This window comes from Rattus norvegicus, chromosome 12 (assembly GCF_021556685.1).
Source record: "Rattus norvegicus strain SHRSP/BbbUtx chromosome 12, alternate assembly SHRSP_T2T, whole genome shotgun sequence".
NCBI classification, from domain to species: Eukaryota; Metazoa; Chordata; class Mammalia; order Rodentia; family Muridae; genus Rattus; species Rattus norvegicus.
This window is the reverse complement of record NC_141545.1, coordinates 14,077,880-14,103,191: the sequence shown is the minus strand read 5'-3', so window position 1 is coordinate 14,103,191 and position 25,312 is coordinate 14,077,880. Positions and strand designations below refer to the sequence as shown.

Genomic DNA, 25,312 nt, shown 5'->3' with positions numbered 1-25,312 from the left:
GCTGGCAGGCCAGCCTAGCCAAAAATCAATGAGCCCCAGGTTCAGTGAGAGCATTTCCCTTCAGAGCAGTAGAGGAAGAGTCTATCCATCTTTTCTGGGCTGCACGTGGGTGTGTCCACCCTGTATTCCCTACCCCAGGTGCTTATGAATACATTACACACATTCAGCATAGACATACAAACAACCCCCCCCCCACACACACACACATTAGATCTATGCTAGAACATCCACTAACCTACTCAAAAGAAAGCTAGGACATTTATACATTATGTGGTACAAGCTAGACTTTACAGGGCTAACAGTTATAATACCAAGAGGTGCAGTGTACCATTCAGCTATTAAGAGGATAGACATGTCATTCTGTATTGTTGATTTAGCTAAAAACAGGTGACAAAACCTGATAGAATTGCAAGGAGAAACAGATAATGGGGATATCAGTGCCCTTTTCTCCTATTTTTTAAGAAGGCAGTGGGAGATGAGAGTTGAACAACTCAATTAGCATTTACAGAACATTCTGCCTGGCAATAGTCGCATACATGTCCTTTATAAAAACCAAGACCAAGATAAAGACCAATTCTGGATTATTGTGCAAATCTTAATAAAGGTAAAAGAACTCATCATAAAATAGGATTTGAACATAGTAGAATTAGAAATCTGTGACATACTTCTAATTAGGGGTCAAAGAGGAAATAAAAAGAAATTGGACAATGTTTCAAACTGAATAGACATACATCAAAAGATATAGGACACCACTAAGTTGGTAATAATTGGGGGGTTTACTAAAACAAATGTCTCTTAGGAAAGTGGGTTTTTTACAGTAAGTGATTGTAGTTTCATCCTTAAAAACAAAATGGTAGGGGGCTGGAGAGATGGCTCAGTTGTTAAGAGAACTGACTGCTCTTCCAAAAGTCCTGAGTTCAAATCCCAGCAACCACATGGTGGCTCACAACCATCTGTAATGAGATCTGATGCCCTCTTCTGGTGTGTCTGATATATATACTTATATATAATAAATACTTATATATAATAAATAAATGTGTACTTATATATAATAAGTAAATCTTAAAAAAATGGTAAGTCACACCCAAAGAAAGCAAATTCAGTGCAAAAATGAATAGGAAAAAGAAAACTGGGGTGGGGCAGGGTTGGAGAGATGCCTCAGTGATTAAGAGCACTTACTGCTTGTTAAAGTGTAAGGTACAAGTCCCAGAACCCATGTAGGGCAGCCCACAGCCGCCTGTAATTCTGGCTCTGGGATCTGATGCTCTGGCCTCTGCTGCACCCATCCTGATGTCACATTCCCCACCTACTCACACAGTTGAAACAAAAAGACAAATGTGCATGTATGGGGCATAGTGCTTTTTCTCACACACACACACACACACACACACACACACACACACACACACACACACACACACACACAGACACACAGGAATTAAATGAGATGAAGTGGACAATATCTGACTACAGGAACTAAATTAGACGATTCCTCAGTGTATTAGGTTTAGTGTGTAAGACAGGGTCTCACTATGTACCAGTGCCTGGCCTGGAACTAGTTCAAGCTAATAGTGTGCCACCACACCTGGAAATCGACTTGTAATTCTCTCCCCACTACCCGCCCCTGCCCCCCACCGTCCCCTTTGGTTTTTTTGAGACAGTTTCTTTGTGTAGCCGACTGTCCTAGAACTCAGTGTAGATCAGGTTAGCTCCAAACTCAGAAATCCACTCCACCTGGCACTGTCTCCCAAGTGCTGGGATTAAAGGTGTGAGCAACCACACCGCCTGACTGTAATTACTTTAATATAAAAGGGTTCAGATGTGTGGGGGCTGGAGAGATGGCTCAGGGGTTAAGGGCACTGACTGCTCTTCCAGAGGTCCTGAGTTCAATTCCCAGCAACCACATGGTGGCTCACAACCATCTGTAATGGGATCTGATGCCCTCTTCTGGTGTGTCTGAACACAGCTATGGTGTACTCATATAAATAATAATAATAATAATAATAATAATAATAATAATAATAATAATAATAATAATAATAATAAAGTTCAGGTGTTTTTACTTGTGGATTCTCCCTAATATGTAAAAGAAGAAACTTCATATTCTAAAAAGACTTTAAGTAGTACACTTTTTAAAAAAATCAAATCTTTTTAAAAATGCTACTATAAAATTTATTCTCTGGCAACTTCATCACGGATACAATCCTCTACTCCCTCTCTTCTACTCCCTGAGCCCCTCTTCAAGACAATTACATCTCAATGTCCTTTTAAAACAATACTCCACTGAGTCCAGTGTTTTGCTGCCCATACACAAATGGGTGTTGGGCAATTTATTGAAGCACATTCCTAAAGAAAAATAGACTCCTCTTCCAGCAGCCGTCAGCTGTCCAGGCAGAGGTAGGGGCTTGTGAGCCCCTTCTCTGTTGGAATGTTGAATGGCTTGGTCTTGTATAGGTCGCCACAGCAACAGTGAGGTCCCGAGTGAGTTTGAGTTGGTTCTGTCTTGCTCAGAAGACACTATTTCTCCCCAGTCTTCCATCCTCTGCTCTTGATACTCACAGATGAGGAGAAGGTGGCAGGAAGTAGATTTCTCGTTTATGGCTGAGCACCCCAACTTCGCTTTTTTGCCGCACTTTGTCCAGTTGTGAGTTTATGTGTTAATGACATTATAGCCACTACACAGAAATGCTTCTCCGAGGGCTGAGAGCATCACTAATCTACAATAGAGATACTCACTTAGAGAGCAGTTTGATACTGGAGCGAGATGATAAGTTCACCTCTGGGGACTGTAAGCTCCATGGCCATAGTCCTTGGCCAGACTACAGTACCCAGCATGGGTTTTCTCCTGCTGAGTGGGCCATCTAGCCAATCAGAAAGCAATTATTCTACGACAGCTGTGCCATGCTACTTTTGCTCAGGCAAATCTTTCCAGGCTATTTGTTATGTAACATGCAGGATCCTTTGTGGGGTGAAACTTTGGATGATGTTTCTTCCCCAGCAGCCTAGTTCTAGTTTTGATTTTTTTTTTTCCCTGTCCTGTGACTAAAATATGTGCGGTCTTCAGCAATAGGGGCTTAACTGTCAAGCAGCCAAGGGCCATGGGAATAGCCTGTATTCTGGGGATCTCCGAACCCCTGAGCAACAATTTGAGGGTCAAAATCTGAACCCTGGCATTGGGTCTATTTGGCAACCTGTGGCTTCTGGTAGGAGGAACACTATCCCAAGTAGAATGACTCTAGTTATAAACTCTGTGTGTGTGTGTGTGTGTGTGTGTGTGTGTGTGTTTGGGAGGGGGAGGAGAGGGAGGAGAGAGTGCATCTGAAAGCCTATAAAATAGGTTTCCATATCATTTTCTCCAACTTATTTAGTGTTATGGTTTCCTCACTCTAGTGCCTCCTCTGTTTTCTCATCCCTCTCCCCAACACTTTACTCCCCATTTTCTTTCCACTTCATATCACCCATATTCTATTATCCCACCTCCTTTAAAATGTTTCTACACTCCTCATACTCCCAATGCCCCTCCTCGTTACCTGGCTTCTAAGTTAAACACTGATGTCTAAGATCCTAGGTTAGCACCCACATATGGACAAGAACTTGGGGCCTTTGTCCTTTTGATTTGGGGTTACCTCAGTACTCTAATTCTTTGAAACTCCATCCATTCACTTTCAGATTTCCTGATTTTCCTTTGCTAAAGCTGTGCGATTCTGTTGTGTGTAGGTGCCACATTTTCACTGTCCTGAATGCATCCTTTTGTTATATTGACTGACTTCCTGAGCTTTATCATGAGAGTCGTATGAGTTAGGGATAAAGAACATGATACTTGGGGCTGGGGATTTAGCTCAGTGGTAGAGCGCTTACCTAGGAAGCGCAAGGCCCTGGGTTCGGTCCCCAGCTCCGAAAAAAAGAACCAAAAAAAAAAAAAAAAAAAAAAAAACCATGATACTTTTCTGTTCTGCCTAACATGATCTGTCACTAGTACCCCTTTGCTTTTTCCTGTATTCTTTCGAGCTTGGTATTTATTTCTGAGCTCAAGTGCTCACTGCTGAACAAACTCACAAGCCATCTACTCAAGAGAAGGAGCGGGAAAGGTGAAGATTTCAGGACCTTTTCCCCAGTTTAACAGTGGGTGGGAAGTTAATTTTAATAACTTCTACTGTGATGAGTTTTGAGCCCTTTGGTAGATGATTGTTATAAGCACAGTGAACCTTCTTCTCCATTTTCTTTTTTATAGACACCCTTAAAAATAGGCTTCCGTGTGGCTGGGCGAGTGATGCCTTGGTTGGTAGTGCTTGCTATGCAAGCATAAGGACCTAAGTTTGGATCCCAACTCCCGCATGATCGCCAGGGCTAATGACAGGCTTTTGTAATTCCCGTGCAAGGGTTGTGGAGTGATAGGATTCCTGAGGCTTACTGGCCAGCCCATGGAGCTTGTGTCAGTGAATCCTAGGTCCACTGAGAAGCCATTTTAAACACAAGGTGTGACTGATAGTCAAAAAACAGAGGTTGGCTCTGACCCCACATGGAAGCATTCCCTGTCATGACTGCAAACACAAACCTTCCTCCTCCAACACACACAAATACAGGCTAGAGAAGTCAAAATGGACTTAAATTGGAGAAACTCAACTTTGAAATCTGGTAGTCTATTTCAATCAGTATAATTACAGCATAATGGAGAGGGTGAGTTTTATTTTTTCGGAATATACGAAAATATGATTTTCCCTATCTATTTTTTTTTTTCGGAGCTGAGGACCGAACCCAGGGCCTTGCGCTTCCTAGGCAAGCGCTCTACCGCTGAGCCAAATCCCCAACCCCTTCCCTATCTAATTTTATTGTCTCTCCAATAAATTTGGAATCTTGAAGTTGCCATTTTTCATAGGCACTTTGTACATTTTTCCTCCCACCTTGGTTTTTCAAGAAGGGGTGTTTTCTTTGTATAGCCTTGGCTGTCCTGTAATCTCTCCGTAGAGCAGGCTAGCCTTAAACTGCCTTTGCCTCCTGAGTGCTGGGCTTAAAGGCTTTCATCACTGTCTGGTGCATTTTGAACTCTTACGTGAGATTTCTGGTAGCTTTTCTTTTGCCTCTCCTCTCTAAAATAGATGTGAGGTTGACTGGTGCAGCCTGGGGCTGCCATGGCTGGTGCCTCTTAGCTGCCATTAGCCTCCTGTGACTTGAAGGCGCTGCAGCACCAGCTCTCATTGGCTTGCTTTCTGTTCTGGAAGTTGGGGCCATCCACTTCATGCCACTATTTTTGGAAATGCCAGTATTTGGAGATTTTTCTTTTTTAATACCTTTATGTGATTAAAATGGGGATTTTCTTTGGAAAACATACTTTGGCCTAGGTCTGGCCATTCCTTTCAGAGTTTCAGTCTTAGGTGTGTCATGGGGGCCGTGCGCGGTGCTTCCAGGATGCTCACAGCGAGTAACGGCGTCAGCTCGACTTAGTTAAGTCAGCTTAGTTACTGGTAACATCAATTTAAAGTTTTTAATTTGTTTAGCCTGTGGCTTATTCCCTTTCTGATCTAGTACTCTGAACTCTTACATTATTCATATCAAATAAGGAAGTTGTGGTAATAATAATTAGTTCATCTTTTTATTTTCTATCTTGTGAGAATTCCAAGTGGACAGAAACAGGCTTTATGAATTTAATACATAGTGTCATGATTTTTAGTAGTCCTTAAAGCCAAAAGTGATACCCACCTTGAATATATAGGAAGTCATATGGTAGTGCCACTGTGAAAGATCGCCTCTTACGTGATGAGTGCTGCAGTGAGTTACTGGGATGGACGCCACACAGCAGGGCCTTTACTTTCGACACTTTTGTCTTGTCCTTTGCTTCCTATGTTTGCCTTAGGTGTTTTTCTTGACTTTGCATATTACCATATCGGGGGATTCTTTGTTCTTACAGTAAAGGAAATGGTTAATTTAGAAAGAAAGGCATTTTTGATCCTTATCCTGGGAAGTGGTTTAAAGATAGAAGTTTGAAAGTTGTTGTCCAGTTTTGAAGTAGCTTCAACCTCCAGTTCTCAAAACTGTAGAAGGATGGCTTAGAAATGATGCATGCACATTTTACGTTTTACGGAGGTTTAAATTCTTCACATAAACATTTTTACCTCAGATTTGATTACCAGATTTCCACTAAGAAATCTATCATAATTATACTACAGTATAGAAACTAAACGGCTTACACTCTTACAGTAAAGTGTTTAGTGAGTAAAACGCTGAAGAGTAATACCTAGTAAGGTCAAATGTGTTTGGGGCCAAAAGTGTGTTAACTTCCTATATTTGATTTTCAAATAGACACCAAATCCTACTGCAAGCGAATTTATACCTAAAGGAGGATCAACCTCCAGGCTGAGTAACGTGTCCCAGTCAAATATGTCTGCCTTCTCTCAAGTTTTCTCTCACCCATCCATGGGAAGTCCTGCTACTGCTGGATTAGCACCAGGTAAGTTGAGTAACTTTCTAGTGAGTTTCAGGTATCAGATCTGTAAGCATTGTGGGGTTTTTGTTTGTTTGTTTGTTTGTTTTTGTTTTTTAATTTATTTTATTAGAACTGAAATTGTATGCGTGAACGATTCACTTTGCAACCAAGAGCATCCATCTTAGTTTCTCAGCCTGAGGTAACTCGGAGCTGGAGTAACAAGCTTGTGTTCCGGCGGGTATTATTAGCCCTGCCCCCTCCTTTCTCGCTTGCCCCATACTTGCACACTTCCTTGCCACCACTCCTTCCATTTGGTTCCTTCCCGTGGTTTTTCCTGTGGGTCTTTTTCAGCTCAGTTAGCAAACATTCTCTGCCCTGGAAAGTGATGTCAGAACTGAATATAAACCTCCCCATGAGGTGGGTTCACATCCCTTACAAAAGCATAGTCTACATATCAGTCAGTTGTGCATCTAGAAATTCTGAAAGAGGTTGTCTGTGCTTCTGTGTAGCTTCAGAAATTACCATTATGTTTTGATAAAGAATCAACAAATAATGAGCCAATTATAAAACATTTTCTTAGTTAATGCCTTATATCAGAAATAAATGTATGCATGTAGTTGATGAGCCTACTTAGATCCTTGTAAAGAGTTCAGGCTTTCCATGTGCTATGACTACGGGCGCAGTAACATGCTCCCTGCAAAGGCCTTTTTAAATGAGGAGAGAGTATTATGAGGAATTTAAAATTTAAAAGCATTTGGCTTAGAAAAGATCCCCAACCTCTTCGTAGTATTGAAGCTTTCTAGTAACTTGTGGGAGCTGTTTTAAAGGTTCCATATTGGGTAGCATTGGTGCAGTTGCGTCCAGTCCACAGCCCTCCACAAAATCTCACACTTGTTTTATTTAAAGCATTATAGTTTTTTTTTCCAGTTAGCAGCAGTTCTCAAGCACAAACTTCATAGATGACATCTAGTTGCATTTGCAAAAGGTGCACCAGAGCCTCTAGGGTGAATTAATTTTGACTTACTGTCCTGCATAACTGTGTTAGAATAGTTACTCTTTCCTGTTAATGACAACCAACCATTTTCTCTGGGGCCGTTGGGCACAGGTCAGCGTATCATATAAATAAATTCCTGGACTTAGCCATTGTGTGAGGAATACTTGTTTGGGTGACAGTCGGCTAAGCTCAGCTGCGCCCCAGCAGTGCTGGGACGACAAAGCACATCCATTAATACTTTTCTTCTCTGACCACCTTATTAATGACTTAATTCTTGAGGTGAGAAAATTAAAACTGAGGTGTGCTTTCCTTTCAGAACATAATTTTAAAAATTCTTCAATTCTGTATTTTTTCCCCAAACATATTTTTTTTTAAAGGAGAGGGAGAGTGGGGGATGCGTTTTTTTTATTTTTTATTAACTTTTATTTCTATAAGTACATATAGCTATCTTCAGACACACCAGAAGAGGGCACCAGATCTCATTATAGATGGTTGTGAGCCACCATGTGGTTGCTGGGAATTGAACTCAGGACCTCTGGAAGAGCAGTCAGTGCTCTTAACTGCTGAGCCATCTCTCCAGCCCCCCCCCCCCAAAAAAAAACATATTTTTAAGGCTTGGGAAAGTGTTTGGTAAGTTATTCTCTATATATCTTGGTTGTGTGTACACACTGACACATGTGCATGAGCTGCAGTTCTCCGTGGCCTGGGTTGTGGACTACAGATGTAAGGAACAAGGATTAGCTGGGGCTTTCGCAACCCCTACAGTTATTCAGAGTTTTTATTTGTAAGTAGGTATTTGCCTCTGGTCACAGGTTTTATTATCAGAGTTCCATAGCCTTTCAAAAATTAAGAATTACTAGTTAACACCTTTCTTAGAATTGACTTTTCAAGCGCAGTCTAATAAGAATACTTTTACATAGCTGGTCTAGACAGTGTTCTAAAGACGTGGTCTTAGCAAAGGTTTTCCTGAACTGAGTTTTAGAAGTTTTGAAAGGTGCCAAGTTTATGAAATGATAATTTAAAGCTTTTGTGCCACAAAAATAATAATTTATTTTTAAGCATGAAAACTATTTGCTGACTTTTTAAAATTACACTTTTTCCTAATGGTGTTTTGATTTTATAATAGACTTAATAAGCTAAGGATTAGCAAACTTTAATTACATGTTAACAAGTCGACATAACCATAGCGTGTTTAAAAGTGATTTCCGGGCAGTGTTCTTCATTCTCATGTGGTGTGGTGTGGTGTGTGTCGTGTGCACATGTGACTCGGGCTGAACACCTTGCTTTGCTTAATGAAAGAATTTTTCAGTTTGAAAAGTTGGCTATTAATGTATAAATAATAAGAAGAGTGACTTGGGCATTTTTACACATCCATTCCTTCAGGCTTTCGGATTGACCAGTCAGCATATTGTATGGTAAATTTTATATGCCTAATATAAGAAAAAAGAGTAATTACTGTGGTAAGCATTGTTAATGATACTCATTTATTACCAATTCTATTTTAGGTTTTTTATTTGCTTGTTTTTACATGACTGGGGCTCAAACCCACTGCCTCATATGTGCTAGGCAAATATTCTGTCACTAAGCCATATACTTACTCTGCTCCGAATCTCATGAACTGAAGGAAAATAGTGTTCTGAGAAAGGGACCAGTTGTTCATTGCTCAGTCCCAGAAGTAATGGTGCCAAGTGAGTGGAACGGCTGATACTGCTGTGGTTACTCGGGTCTTGGGGAAAGTGTAGGGGAGAAGTGAAGGGGGAGAGATGGGAGCGTGAACTGGTTCATCATTCTTGCTCTTTAATGTTTAAAAATTTTTAAATGTGTACATTACAGACCTTAATGTTAAAGGGTTTGGGTCAGAAGATTCCCTCTGCTAAAAACAAAATAAAGTGTAGTTGAACAGAGCCCAGGAAGGGGAGAGGTTTCATTCATCTAAATTGGAGAATATCTGGCTTCTTTTGTAATCTTACAGGCATCTGAGTAGATGGAAACAAGTTTTCATAGTGCTTGTCTATAGGCCCTTGCTGACGAGTTGTGCATTCTGCTTACGTTGCCCGGAGTGTCTGGACTGCATTGGTGTTAACCCAGGCAGCGCAGCTCTCGTGTCAGCGGGAGGAAAGAAAACAGAAATGATTGGTTGTGTCGAACTGTGCTGTACTTGGCCATCACCATCACTGCTACTAGTTTCTTATCCTTTGTCGGATGCTCGTAAAGTGTTTCCCACATAGTTTTAATTACTTTCTTTACATTAGTTCATGTATGTATATATCCATAAAACCGATCTGTTCTTTAAAAGGTAGGAGGGAAGGGAAACCAGGAAAAATAACTAAATTGACAAAATGTATAGGTTAAAAAAAAATACATCCTATAAATTGTAAAGATGAGAATATTGTGAGTAAAATGAAACCCACGGCTCTGCTGGCCTGGATGTATCTGTCTGTATTAGTAGCAGATACCCAGCTACGGATATGTTCAACTGGAAATGGCCAACAGTGGGCATCCGACCTTACAGCATCCCTGAGTTAGAGAGCAAGAGAGGTCAGGGGCCACGACCTTGATTGTCTCGTGTCCATTAAGAATGTAATATTGCAAAGTCATAGATGTATGAGTTCTAAACATGATCATGTTGAGCAGAAGAGAACTCTAAACACATTTCCTTGTAATTGTTTTACAAGTCTACCATAAAATGGATTCTACGAAATTCTTAAGTAATTTTACCATAAATTTATTTTGAATTATAATCTGAATTGAATTGTTTTAGATCTTAATCTAGATTTCTAAAGAGGACCAGGTTATTTATTTTTTTCTAACCTACCACAAATTTAAGTATTTGCAATGCTTAATAAAGCTTACTCAATAAAACCTAATTATTTGTATTGGGAAATAATTTCTTAGCTGGTGAACATTTCTTGAATACAGTGATTTTTAATAATTCAATAAACATCTTTGAAGAACTTTTAAGAATTAATGTTTAATTTATGTAGTTGACTAAGTCAAACAAGTAAATCTCAAGGAAGTTTAACAGCATGGGAGCTAGAAGTCTGTGTGGTGAGGCACTGACCACTGAGGTGATCAGCAGCTTTAAAGCACGTGTTCAGTCTTACTTTAAAGTCGCACGTGTCCATCTTTTGTAACTACTTTGGTTTTCAGGTGTGGTCAGCTGATCTTTTCAGATCTTTTAAGGTTCTCTAGTTTGAGTATTACTCTTTTAAATTAAAAACAGATTTTAAAAGGTAATAGTTATTTTACTGTTAAGATCAGGGCCTTAAAGAGTTTGTGAGCAGAGAAGCATTTTGTCCTTTAATGTTGAGCTGGTCCGAAAAGGGGCTGCGGCATGAATGCAGGTGCAGACACAGACTATGGTGCCCTGGGGAAGGTTGCTGGCAGTGGAATTCTAGACCAGACCCAGGTTGGGGATGCCATCTGGTTGTATTCCTGTCCTACTTGGGAATTTCAGGAAACTGAGGCAAGACGTTTTTGGCGCAGAGGGGGATGTGGCTGCTGCAGCTGGCTTGGAGGCATGTCAGGTAAGGCTTACGTAGCTACTAGTACATATGACTCCTGGCTGGGGAAAGCCCTGCTTACCCTGCCTCTTAGACTTGAGGGTTGCAGTTGTGGTGTTCCAGTGTGCATTGCTCTATGTTGGCTGTCTTGTCCCTGAGCTGAGGGGAGGGGCTGGATGGGAAGTGGGGATAGGGTCCCTTCATTGATGATTGGCAGATTAAGTGACATATACCTATAGCAGAGCTTCTGTAGGTCTTAGGTAAGAGTGTTTTGCTGTTGATGACTGTGACTTGAAACATTTGAAACCTGGACAGTTCTATCAAAGTAGTCCTATGGCTTTCCATATGCTACTTTGTTTCTGTATGAAGACAGTTTAAAATCTGAAATATATTGTTCAGTGACATTTAAGGTGTAGAAAACAATTACAGAAATAAAGACTATGAAGAGAAATAGCAAAACCAGGATGGTGATTCTTCCATTAGATTTTAATGTTCTGTGATCTTCCTTGCTGTACTCGTGTAGGAATAAAAACCCTACCCAATCTACCTTTGTTTAGGTGGACATTAAGGGAGTTCTGTCGCTGCAGGAGCCTGCTGCATTCGTGCAGTCTGCTAGTTCTGACTAAACTGAGAGGCAGAGAGAGCATGTGTTAGCAAAAGCCTAGATCATTTGTGAGTCTTAGGTGAGTGTGAGTGTGGAGAGACCCAAGTCATTCCTTCTGCTTCAGATCAAAGAGGCTCACAGCTCCAGGCAGCATTTCCTGTCACTTTTCAGCTTATTGTAGACACCCAGTGGAGAGAGAATGCAGAGTACAGTTGCTGCTGGGATTGTAGTTAGGGGCAGGCCTCACTCTGCAGGAGTTATCTGAATGGCTGTAGCCCTATCTGTTCGATTAGCATTTGAATCTTACAGACTTAGCCCTTTCTTGTTCCTTCTCTAAATAAATAAGCAGTGACGTGGGCTGAAGGGTTAGTTGAGCATTTAGTTCAGAGTTATTTGGTCATGAATCTTGTACACACTGACATTACTAAAATGAGATGGCCCCCTGTGTGTACATTATTCCCCCCTGCCACCTCCCCATCCCCAAGTTTCACAAATAACTTTCCACATTTGTAGTAATGGTTCTGAAACTGGTAACTAGTAGTAGTCGTCACTTGTTGGGGGTAGGGCATGTGCTGATGAAATACCTATGGAGATGGGTCCAATGGAGATGCTTCAGGAACTGCTCTGTCATCTTGCCTCACAGTGTGTGTAATAGTGTGGGCTACGCTGCAGAGACTACATAGAACACAGGTGTATTTCTTGGTTATAAAATAGTTGGGGGCAGGTATTCAAATCTCTTGCCAACATCTCTCTAGTCAGCCAGAAGCTGCGTGAGTGGGAAACCTGGGCCTTTTTCTCCACACTCAGGCTCTACACTACACTGCTTTCAGTGACTGTGCTACATTTCTGTCTCTTTAGATGCAAAGTATTTACAGTGGAAAACTTTGAAGTATTATTTACCCATTTTGAGCCTGTATTTTAATTTCATAACTCACTTTATCCTTTTTTTTTTACTGATAAAAGGTTATCAAAGCAACTATAGTAACTGACCTAGCCACCTCTAAGTGAACTGAGAAGAAAAAAAAATTAATTCTTTTGCTCCAAAAATTAATGTAGTATCCAGCCTTTCATGTACTCATTTTAATACTCAATCTCTTTTTATACTAGCACACAAAATAATAGGTTAAGTTTGTTGCCTTTTCTATCCTTTTCCCCAAGTTTTCTGCTACTTGAGAATCTAGATTCTGCTTGTGAGAGAAAGCATGGCATGCACATGGTGACGAGGCTGGTCTACTAGATTCTGCTTGTGAGAGAAAGCATGGCATGCACATGGTGACGAGGCTGCTCTATTACAGGTGCGTCCTGCTGTGGGCGTGCACATTTTCCTTGTACAGTTTGTTTTAGGAGTTCCTGCTGAACCAAGCTCCCTACTCTGTTCTGATGTTCCATTGAAGTCGTCTAAATGCTGTGGTTTAAGAGATCACTGTCAGTGAAAAGACCACAAAAGAGCCTGTCATCTTTTGTGGGCAAGTTTGGGGACACCCAGGTCACTTTACTGTTTTTTTCATACATTAGAGGCAAAAGAAAGGTAAACATCACATAGGACAGTGAGGAAGGTGGGTGAGTTATACATAATTTTAGGGATTTAATTTCTTTGTTTCAAACACAATCAATATTCTGAGGATAAAGGTTGAATTAATTATAGCTCGTCTGGAAATTCTGCTGTTTATAGAAGCAGGGCTGACCTTAGGTCAAAGGGAAGATCGCCATATGGAGATGTAGAAAGGAAAATAATCATGTGGGTGGTCGTCCCCACCATGTGTTACTGACAAGTACACGGCTGATAAAACTGTCAGTTAGCTTATGCTGTGAGTGGACAATATAGGACAATATTTCTAATATCCATGTATCTTGCCCGCCATTGATGCAGTTTAACCATCGAGAAGTATGTTATAGAAACCAGCTTTTAAAATTCTCTAGTTATTAATAAGAAACCAGATACAGATTGAATTGTACCTATTTTGTCCACATTCACATACCGTCTATGAAAGGTTTTTGTTTGTGTTGGTTGTTTTTTACTGTTTAGGAAAAGTTAACAAAGCTATGAGAAAGTGTGAGGAAACAAATCCTACTTTTGGGGGCTTGGTGCTGTCTCATTTCATTTGTTTGTTTGTTTGTTTTTGAGACAGGGTTTCTCTGTGTAGCCCTGTTTGTCTTGGACCTTGCTTTATAGATCAGGCTGGCCTCAAACTCACAGAGACCTGCCTGCCTATGCTTCCCAGAAATACCACTTTTTATATGATATAATGAAGATTCGTAGATAGTCATGCCTAATTAATATGAAACGTTTTATAGTTTTTGTTTATATTTGCTCCCAAATGTGAAAGATCCCCTCGTCTCCTCTCCCACAAGACACAGGGATCTTGGTATGGATCTTTCCTCCTGCTGGTTCTTGGTATGGAACAGTCCTCCTGCTGTCCCCTCCCTGATGCTGGCATGTAGTAGTCACATGTCATCACACCTGACATCTAGTTAGTTATTAATGTGTACAGCATTCTGCCTGCATGTGTGCCCATTACGTCAGATCCCATTACAGAGGCTTGTGAGCCATATGTGGTTGCTGGGAATTGAATCTTGGCCTCTAGAAGAGGAGGCAGTTTCCAGCCCCCAACAAAGTTTATCTTCATGGTCTCATTTCATACTTTTTAGTTCTTGATTTATTGATGAATTGAAAGCTGTTCATTTGCCTATTAAAGGGTTTCAAAATAAGAATGTAATCAGATGCCGAAAACCCTGGAAATTCTTGGATCCAGCATTGTTCTGTAGTGAATCAGGATTTTGTGTGCCTTAACAATACAAAATTACTTATATTTTGTCCAGTTATTTCAGGGCTGGCAAGATGGCTCAGTAGGTAAAGGGGCTGGGTGCCAAACTGGACAACCTTAATTTGATACCTGGGGCTGACTTGGTTGAAGGAGAAAACAGCCATCTACAACTATCCTCTGAACCCCACTTGTGCACCCATGGCATACCCACCCCCTCCTCACAGGCCTTCTTAAATTAACAGTGATAAAATAAATCTTAATTTGAATTAAAATGCTATTCATGGGTAGAGTTTTCTGTCCTTGTTTAATATGTAACTACTGCATTTCTTAAATGCTCATATTCTAATTTTAAATTGTATTAGACACTACTCTGCACCACCTGCTTGTCCGCACTGCCCAAAGGAGCGGACCCTAGGACCTTACATTCTGCTGGGCAAGTGAGTTCCACCCTCACTTCCCAGACATTTGGTTCTGCACTAAGTTTGCTGATTCATGCTTGTATACCCAGCTCCTGGGAGGCTAACACAGGAGGATTACCAGTCCCAGGCCAGCTAGCTAAACAGCAAGGTCATCTCTAGATAAAAGTTATGCATTTTGATCTCTTCTAAAGTGTGTAAGTTTTGGGGATAATTCTCAAGTGTATCATTTCCTGTAGTACCTTCATTCTTGGGGTTGTGACTTTTTTTTTTTTAAGATTTATTTTATTTATTATATATAAGTACACTGTAGCTGTCTTCAGACACACCAGAAGAGGCATCGGATCTCTTTACAGATGGTTGTGAGCCACCATGTGGGTGCGGGGAATTGAACTCACGACCTCTGGAAGAACAGTCGGGTGTTCTTAACCACTGAGCCATCTCTCCAGCCCGACTTTTTTTTCTCCTATAAATGAGAAATACTCTGTGATTGCATGTATTTTTTTATGTTGTAGATTTTGTATTTTGAACTTTTTTTAAAAAAAAGATTTATTTATTTATTTATTTATTTACTGTATAAGAGTACACTGTAGCTGTCTTCAGACACACCAGAAGAGGGCATCAAATCTCTTTACAGATGGTTGTGAGCCACCATGTGGTTGCTGGGAATTGAACTCAGGACCTCTGGAAGAGCAGTCAGTGCTCTTGACCACTGAGTCATCTCTCCAGCCTGTGTTTTGAACTTTTTATCTGTTTCTTGAGGAGAGCCACCTCAGGATGTTATAAAATCAGAGTAAAGGTAATACTGGTTCCTCAGGTCTTCCAATACACATTTTCTTCCTGAAATCTACCTAATCTGTCCATTGTGAGAGCTCGTGAGTTTTCTGTCTTTGTTTCTATGAAAAGAACACACTTGAAATATAAAACACGTTTGCGTTTGGGCTTGAGTTTGGACTCAGTGGGTAAAATTAACATCTGTGTTTGGCTTTCTAGCATTCCTTAAACCCTTGGCATGATTCCATACTCCTGCAATCCCAGCACTGGGAAGCAGAGACAGGAAGGTCCTTGGGCTTGCAGCCCAGTTTGTCTAGCCATTTGATGAGTTCCAAGTTCAGTGAGAAGAACCCTGTCACAAAATACACAGTGGTGAACAACTGAGGAAAGCACCAGATGCTCACATCTCTGCATGGGTACACACAGCCCATACACGTGTGCATACATTTTCTCCTCCCACACAAAAAAAGCTGGTATGTGTAATGAAAAATGATTTATTCAGCAAAACCTTAGATTTTATGATATTAAATAAATGAGTTATTAAAGTAAATATCAGCACATCCACAATATTTTAAATGTTGTAAATTTGGGAAATTTCAAGTTAGCTCAAGTGGTTTTTATTTCTCATGTATAACTACTAAAAGCGATTCTGAGCTCTTGAGTAATATGATGAACCTGAGGACAGTTTCGTGTCCACGCTTTTAAGCAGATGTTTATAGACTTGGCCTTGGTGTACAATTGTTGTTAAAGTCAGCGGGAGCAGGTCCCCCTCCAAAAGAGGGAAGGGTTTGTTTTATATGCAATCATGTAAAGAATTCTTTTGTCTTCACTTTAATCATTTAAACTAGGCACTACAGCTTCGAACTATTAGTGCTAGAAAGGCCTGTTAATATGAAATAATTTGGGGGACAAGGTGGGGGCACCATCCTCCACTACTCCCCGCAGAGCACAGGCAGGACTGGTTTGCTCTCATCTCGGCAGACAGACTCTGACCGGCAGCTCCAAAATCTGCACCCGACTGGCTAAGTTCCCATGGGGTCACTGCCATGCCAGCCCCATGCCTCCAAATTCACACAGCTTGCTGGGGTGCGCTTCTCCCAAGCCCAGGCCTCACCACCGTACCTTTCACTCTGGAACCCAGCTGAATTACTGCATGAAGGAAAACACCACACAACCCACAGGTAACACGGTTGCTGGGCACAGCAACTACTATATACTGTATTAAATGTAACTCTGCCGGGGCCTCCTGTTAGCTACATTGTTCTCTAAGCTCTCCCTGTTCAAAAGTAAGTCACCTTTCCCTGCCTCTTCTCCTTCCCCACCCTGAAGTCCTGCCCACTCCTTGTCCAGTGATTGGTCCCCTGAAATCTTTATTCATTAGGGGAGGGTTCTGTCACAAAGTCCTAATAGAAATATTATAAAAACTAACATGGCTCTAAGAAATTTATCAAGGAGCTGCATACCAACATTTCCCCCTTTTTATGCAATTAAAAGCTCTCTCCCTCTAGTGTTTAGTTAGCCTTGCCCCCCCCCCCCCCCTCTCTCTCTCTAAGTAAATTTCTTTCTGGGCATGGTGGTGCAAGGCTGTAATCCCAGCCTTCAGAAGGTGTGGCAGTAAGTCTCTAATTCCAGCAGGCTTGTGTACACACAGCTCGGGTCCAGTGTTTGTAAGCTGTGTTCCTGACGGCAGGTTCACCACTGCACTACTCTGTCCCCAGCTGTGAGATCGCTTGCCGCTTGGGGCTTCTCTGGTTCTGCTCCATCCTTCTTCCACCTCCTCTTCCTCTGCCTTCTTCTCTTCTCTCCCTCTCTTCCCCTATTCTCTAAAACCTCCAGCCCCACCTTTCCCTTCCACTGCCCAATCACAGGCCTAGTTAAAATGGGGAGAAGGTTCACACGACGTATGTGATCCACTCTTTTGTTGGAGCAACCTCTCTTGAGGAAGCCGAATTAATATCAAAATATAAACAGCACAGGACAACCCACAACAGAAGGCTGGGGTGGGTTTGTGATCTCCAGGCCAGCTCTTGAGTAGTAGTGAGTGAAACACTCTGTTATAGCAGACACACGAATAAACAAAAACTAGTTCACTCTTGATGGGGGCCCACTCTAATGTTAAGAACTTAGTTTCTCAGTTAGTACCTTAGCACCTTATTTGTTTCCTGTTCATCTCAACATGACTGTTTTAGAAAGGATTCTGGGCAGTTCTGCAGTCAGTCCTGATGAGGAACCAGGGCCTAAGAGCATAGCAGGCTCCATGGTCGGAATCTTAAGTCTCGAAACACTGAGGGAAGTCGGGCTTCTTTTCTCTTGCCCCCGTGTACTTTCAGTGCCTCGTGATAATTAATTGTCTTTAATAATATTCTTAGTACAGGGTTTGGGTGTGTGATTATTATGAGGTTCTTTTTTTGTATAATTTCTGTAATGCTATAAAGAATTTATAGTTAGCAAAGACTATAGTGGTTCGTATTTCCTGCCTCAGCTTCTCCTTTAAGTAGCTTATCAATGTGAAAACCCCTCCTTACTGTGAAGGGTGTGTTCTAACTTGTCTGAGTTAGAGCCTTTTCTTGTCTGGCCTTTAAATAATCGACAGCACTCTTAGAGAATTGCTAGAACAAGAAATTTGAAGTTTCCTTTTTTGCCTTTTTCATGTCGCATCTGTAGTAATCTTGTCTGCCTCCGTGCTATATTATTGCCAAACAGTTAACATGTGTGCATTTTCATTACACCAGCCTAGCGCAAACCATCATGGCTCCCCCGTGTACTCTTTCAGTGCCTGAGCTAGTTTGCCTTTGCAGTTGGCTTTTCACGTACTTAACAAAGTGACAATCAAATATGGCTTCCCAGTTGTCATTAGCGTGAAGGCCATAGTCTCACAGCAGCCTGTGCAGCCTGTGTGCTGGCTGTCCCTCCCTTCCCCCAGTCTCTCTTCTCTGCACAGTTTGCCCGTGTGCGCCTTCCTTAGTTACGTCAGCTCCTTGCTGTAGATCCTCTGCAAACCCCACTTGCTGCTCTTACGCTTTGGCTCAGTATTTGACCAGACTGTCTTGTTCATTCCCTTCTCAGAACTGTTTAAACTTCTATCTTTATGACTCATTTTATTTAAATTTGAATGAGGGATACTTTTATACTATCAGAACATATAACTTGCCTTGTAATAGAACCTTTACAAGATATTTTTTAAACTAAAATTCATGAAAATTTACAGCAGTCTCCAGCATATTTAGTTTCCAATCTGTTAGTCAAATGTGTGTATAAAAGTATAAAAATATAAATTCCAGAACCAATCGACAAGTTTTGAAGTCCCTACCATTCTGAATGGTGAGATGAAATATCTCCGCACTTTGCTGTGTCCCCTCAGGTCCCCTCTGAGCACTGTCTTCTGTGCACCTGTCACGTAGAAGGTATCAATCAGTGTGAACATTGAAATGTGTTCAGTTGATCCCTAATGTACTTACTAATGACCCAGAGCGCAAGGTGTTACATGCGCCAGTGAGAAACTGTGAGAGTTCTCAATTTAAGAAACAAAAGATGGGATCGATGAAGATCTAGAGGGGGAATGAACATGCCTGTGAAGAAGCAGTACAGGAGGAAGGAGTTCATGCTCACCTTGTGTCTCCCTCAGCTGGGTGAGCTCCAGCCCCAGTGTACAGTGCACTTTATGAAGAGGGTGGAGATGGGAAACAGCAGCTTCAGAGCTGCCCCTAGTAATGTCCAGAAAGTAGCCACTGAGGACCACTTTCTTTCCTGACAAAGTAAGCTTAGTCACCGTGTGTCTACATCATACGGGCTGTACTAGAGCCTGCAGTCTGCTCTTGAAGAATGTATGTTCAGACAGGAAAACTTTTCTCTCCTCTGGGCTTTGCTTACCTCGTGGCTAACTTGGTACCAAGTCTGATGACCTGAGTTTGACCCCCGGGAAGTAAACAGTTGACTGTTGAAGTTGTCCTCTTACCTCCACACTTACATGCACATACACACTAAATATATAAATGTTCATTTTGAGGAATCTTGAGAAAATTCTTATTTATTGAGCTCGTGCCCACTTTTCATTGATAGAGGTTAAATGCCTCTTTTCTCTCAACACCGTTTCTGTTACTCTAGTTCTCAATGTTTCCCACTTACCTGCTGTTGTGGTGTTGTGTTGTGTCTTTTCGTCTTCTATGTTACTTCATCCTTTAAAGTTCAGTGCTTCTGGGGACTTGTCATTTTAATCGATTACTGCAGTCACACAGAGACCATTAGTAAACACTGAATCGTGCTCAATGGCTGTTCTTCCTTGGAAGTTCCAGGGAGCTTTGAAGAATAGGAATCACAGTCACCTGTGATGACTGCTCAAGCAGTCTTCCCTCTCCCCATCTAAGACCTAACTCTGACACCTCAAATTGGGAACATTCATTTTTATGTGTATTGTTGAGATTTTCATAACTCCTGGCCATAGACAGCCCTTTAATTCTAGAGGGGGAAAGTTCAAGATGTCAGAAAACTTGAAGAAAGTTGAGTTTTACTGGTTTATAAGTGTGTGCAGGTAATAACATTTTATGGAAAAGAAAATATAGTTGAGATGAATTGTAGAGGATGGGTGAGTTTTGTCCTCCCCCCCTCCCCATGGTTTGTTTGTTTGTTTGTTTCTTTAAGACATGGTTTCTCTGTGTAGCTCTGGCTGTCCTGGAACTTGCTCTGTTGACCAGGCTATCCTCAAACTCACAGAGATTTGCCTGCTTCTGAGGCAGAGATAGGCAGGGCTCTGAATTGGATGCCAGCCAGGGCTACACAGAAAAAACCTGTTTCAAAAACAACCATGACAAAAGAACCCATATACTGGAGAAATTACGAACTTTTTTTTCTGTTTAACTAAATTTAAAATGTTTTACCTAGTCAGTGAACTTTCAAAAAACAAAAGGAAATCCATAGTCTGATATACATGAGGACTTGTTAAGACAGTTCTAGCTTAGGCATGGTCCTGGCCTATAGGCTGGGCTGTTTGCAATAGCATTACCCTTAAGTGCTGATCATGGAGAGTTCCAAATTCTTAGGCATACCCAAGGCGAAGTCGGACTGCTTGTTGTCTGTCTGTCCTTTGTCTTTCTTTTCTTCTTTCTCTCTCTTTCTTTGCTCCCAAGTTAAACTTTCATCGTGTACATTCTTATTTTGCTGATATTTCATTAGCTAAGTTCTAACCAGTCAGTATTCAGTTCATATGGATAGTTCATTTCGACAGTATCTGTGGCTTTTCTTTTTGATTATCTTTGCAGTTGATATTTTTAAAAAAGGCTGTGCGATATGGGAGCAAAGAGTCCATAATCACCTCTCTTGTAGATCTTTAACAGCTGTGCCTTTAATTCTTCAAAGTTGCACACGTTATATTTGAAACCCCTGAAGTCTCAGCACTGAGATGGGGAGTTAAGAAGGAACCTTGGAGCTCCTGTAGCAGGAGAGGGCAACAAAGCCATAACTTGTACCTCTGCCTCTTGGGAACCTGGGAGTCAAAATTGCTCTGAGAGCTCAGAATGGTTTTCAAGCAGAGCTCTCATGAAGTCTGTATGTAGCCTCAGGAGCGGAAGTTAGACAGAATTGGCATTTACAGGGTCAGAGTTATTGCACTCACTCCCATGGTTACTGAGAAGGATAAGGCCAGGGTTCTGTTAAATAGGAGCTTGAGATTGTGGGTGAGAGAGCATTTGCTCTGGAAATGCCTCAGTCTCCCTTTCTGTGTTGACATGTGGTTAACATATACACATCACAGGTCTGTGGATGAGTTGTGTTTTCCTATTCTGAGTATGTGTACATTCAGATAAAGGTTACTGCACAGTATTACCTTACAGTTGTAGCCGTGTGCATGTAAGATAGAAGGTTGACAAGAGCGAGCCTCTGAGCATTTGTGGTCTGCATGAGAAGTCCCCAGCTCAGCACAGGTTATACTGGTGTCAGGATTTTAAGAGACAAATGCAAAATAATCATGGCCTGCATTTAGGTTTTGCTAATGTAATAAATAGTGAGAAAATAAAATTTAAATTGAGCACTGGCTGGGAGTCCTGAAGCACTTACAAGCCTGTGAGAACTAAAAACCACTGACAAAGAAAGCTCTTCCCCTCCCCCCCATAAGGAGGGACATTACCATACTCTGTGAGGGCACTTCACAGGAGAGCTTCCTCATTTGAATCACAGACTAGGAGAATGACAAGTCATTTTCCCAAGGATCGTACATGACAGATACCATTTATTGGTTCAAAGGTCTCGTAGCGCGTTAGACATTTCCATACCCATCCCCAGTTGGGAAAATGATGACTCAGCCAAATACTGAAAAAGAAGTTGGCTCAGGGGCCAGGTGCCTGTGTTATTGAGTACAGCTTTCAGGACAGTCCCTAGTGGATCTTCTGCTACTAACTAGCAATAAGGCACTGAGACTGGCGTGGAGATGAGGACAGTTCTTTAGTTAATGTCCGTTTACATACTTGATTACCTATTAACGCTGATAAAGCTTTTAAAAGTGAAAAGTTATGGCCTGTAGAGGTGACTCATCGGTTAAGAGCAATTGCCTCTTTTCCAAAGGACATGAATTCTAATCCCACTACTCTGGTGGCTCACAACCGCTTTGAACTCCAGTTCCAGGGATTCTGTAACCCTCTTCTGGCCTCTGAGGGTTCTGGCTTCTGGCCCCTAAGCACACATATGGTGCCCAGACATACATGTAGACAGTACCCCCCTGCCACACACAACATAATAAATGAAAATTTGTGTTGGTCAATTTTATGATTCTCTCTGGTCATTTCAGTGTTTTGGAATTAGTTTGAGCTGTTGGGGTTCTTTACATTTTTGGCTGTGCTTTTTCCCCCGCATGACTCCCTTACAGTAGCATAGTAATGTAATAACCACAGCTAACCGTTGGAATGGAAAGGCTGCCTTGCCCTGTGGAGCTGTATTCTGAAGCTCAAGGACTTTGCCTGTAGACCCTTCCTCCTTTGTGTTTTAGACATACCGAGGAAGACAGGTCACAGTGTTAGAATCGTGAAGAGTGCCTGTTAACTCTCTTACAGCTTGAGTGAGAGCGATGAGCTGCAGAGTAGAGCCTTGTGCTTAAGGAGCACCTGAAGCAAAGCTGCCCTGGGTGTCCCACTGCTTCCGAGTGGGTGGACAGAGTCCTGTTCTCTACCTTCCTATCCTAAGGCAGCGTCCAAAGATAACCCAACAAGACTTAGCCTTTGTAGTAAGTGCCTTCTCTCTCAGGACCCAGGTGGCTCTGTGTGCTCGATTTCTGTATGAACCTTGGCTATTTATTTAATGCCCTTGCTGTAATGGAGTGAACGCGCTTCAAGCACTTGCCATGGCATATAGACGCCCTCGATTATTGACTCCTGCAGTTGAAAGGAGGTTGATCTCTGTCTCTGTCTGTCTCTCTCTCTCTCTTCTTTTCTTATTTTTTAATTTTATTTGGACCCCATAAGTATGTCCTTTCCACTTGGGTGTTGAAGGAGCCTATGAGCAGTAGCTGTTCTGATTTTTGTTGGTTGTTTTCTCTAGGGAACAAGCTACCCTCTGAGTCAGCACTGGACTTGAAGATAAATCCTACAATTCATGAAACTGACTGATTCGACTAAAGGATGGATAGTTTGGGCAGCGTTGGACAGCTCTGAGGGGTCTGTGTGTTTAACTGGAGGGATTGCTGAGTTCAGCAACTTTTAATTCCCCTAATGATAAGGGGTTGCTGTTGTGAAAACAGGGTTTGTGAAGGAATCAATTCTGGCAATTAATCAATATTCTTATTGACTCTGTTTTCATTTTATCACAAAACTTCATTGAATAATTCTGTAAAATGAAGAAATTGGAATTGGTATGTCCTGAGCAGTCAGCATAGGGTATTTGCAGCTCAAAACTCCTAATTACCCTTTTTTCACACGGATTATAAGCTGTCTTGCTTTGGCACTTGGATATTTAATTTTTGCAAAGGGAGGATATGCACTCGTGGCTTGAAACTGGTGGAGTTAAGTGGGATGTGATGTGATGGTTAAATGTTTTATCAGATCAGTGAATAAGCATTCCAGACTAGGGTTGACGTTTCATGTGATTTTCAGTAATTGTCAAAAATACCAATAAGGTCATTTTTACCTTAAAATTTGAAATTTTGTGTTAGGAATTTTAAAGGAAATGAGAATAATTATATGTTTAATTAAATAGATTTTTAATTTGTCCTGAGGGTTTTTTAATGCCTCAGAAAGAAAAATCTTTGTTTTTAATTTTCTAGGCACAGTACAGTATATTGAGATATTTTGGATTGTCATTTTGAAGGATGTAATGTGCTGTGGTTGAGCTTAATTTTAGTTACGTGAAAGCTAATGTGACTTAAAAATAGGAATCATGGGATTTTTTTAAATCTAGTAAGTAGGTCAATTTCTTCTCAGTATCTTTTCTGGTTGAGACTAGAAGCTAGCTGTGTTGCCTACCCTGGCAGTGTGAAGACTCGGTTACATTCAGTGCAAGTGTGGGGGTGTTGGCTGCGGCACGGCTGTCATTAGCACCAGAGGGCACTCACTGTACTTTAAGCCGGTTTAAAAATTGCAAACCTGAATTTGATTGAACCAAAAAAAAAAAAATGATTTAGGTGGAACAATGTCTAATATTATTATGGCTTTTTCTAACGCATTCCATTGATGTTATTTGGTGGCAGGGCGATGTGTTACAGAGTCTACCTTGTAATTAGAGCCACACTAGAGCCCGTGTGTTCTGGAGATGGCTCAGCAGTTAGAGGAGCACTGACTACTTTTGCAGAGGACCCGGGATTGATGTCTTAGTCCTTACAGAGCAGTTAACCATCATCTGCAACTCCACCCCGGGGATTCTAGTGCCCTCTCCTGACGACCACAGGCACTGCATGTATGTCGAGCACATAGCAAATGCAGACAAAACACCCTTATACATAAAATCAGTTACTCTTAAAAGTGAAAAGTTTTAAACCACGTGGTACAGGATGCTTAACCCAATCCTTCATTTATGTTCACTATTTAATGATTATTTTTCTCACTCCTTTTTGCAGCTTTAAATAAAATACCAAAATTATTATAATGTAATGTTTAGTAAGCCCCCTAAAAAACCCATAGCCAGATCTTGAAGAAGTATTACCATTAGGTTCATAGACACAAATATGACCACAAACATAATCAGGAATTATATTCCCGGTTTCTAAGGTCCTCTCTGTTTCTTTCTCCTTTTTTTTAAAAAACGTAAAATGTAGCTCATCAATTAATGTTATGCAGTGTGGGGATAGTTCATATATTTTGGTGAGGAAAGATCTAAATGTATCCCCATTGCTTAGATTCTCCAGAAACCCTTGTAATTTTAAACCCTCCTGAATCCTTCTTGTCTGAAGCACAAACTAGGTTCCCAGCACCTAAGCCTTAGGACCAACCATGTAACGAAGGAGCTCACTGCAGAGGCCAGGCTCTGGTGGAGGTGAATGTGGGAGGTGGGTCTGCTGTGCTTCAGTCTCTTGGGATAGCCTGTGAAATTCGACAGCGCTCTTGCGTTCTATGGCATTTCCTTCTTGTCCTATAACTTTGCAGAGTCTCTAAGGATCTAGATGTAGGTTAAATTGGACAGTGTAAGTCACAGTGAGTTCATTTCTGTCATTACTAATAGTAAAAACCTGAACTGTGCTCAGTACTAGCTGAGAAGTGTGTAAGGAGTGGGGGAGCTTCCCCTACTTTTAGCTTAAAATTGGAATTTTAAAAGCACTCTCTTCAGTGAATTAGATTCTCATAGTCTATAAACAGTATTCTTGCATTAATTGGCAACTCAAAGGGGTTGTCTATTAATTGACTTCAAGGATTTCTAAATTTAG

The 25,312-nt window shown here is 41.2% G+C and overlaps 1 protein-coding gene across 19 annotated transcripts in view; it reads left to right on the top strand.

The window, feature by feature from the left end:
• The window catches only part of Pan3 (poly(A) specific ribonuclease subunit PAN3), a 117,173-nt gene that overhangs the window by 51,764 nt on the left and 40,097 nt on the right, over positions 1-25,312 (top strand). For 16 of the 19 annotated variants that reach the window (XR_015634063.1, XR_015634062.1, XR_015634064.1 and 13 more), the window contains 1 exon segment: positions 6,298-6,445. The exons of 2 other annotated variants lie outside the window; for them this stretch is intronic. Coding sequence is in view for 13 of the 17 variants with exons in the window: in XM_087578725.1 (XP_087434851.1) it covers positions 6,298-6,445 (148 nt within the window). In the remaining 4 variants the exon portion in view is untranslated. 19 annotated transcript variants of the gene reach the window in all.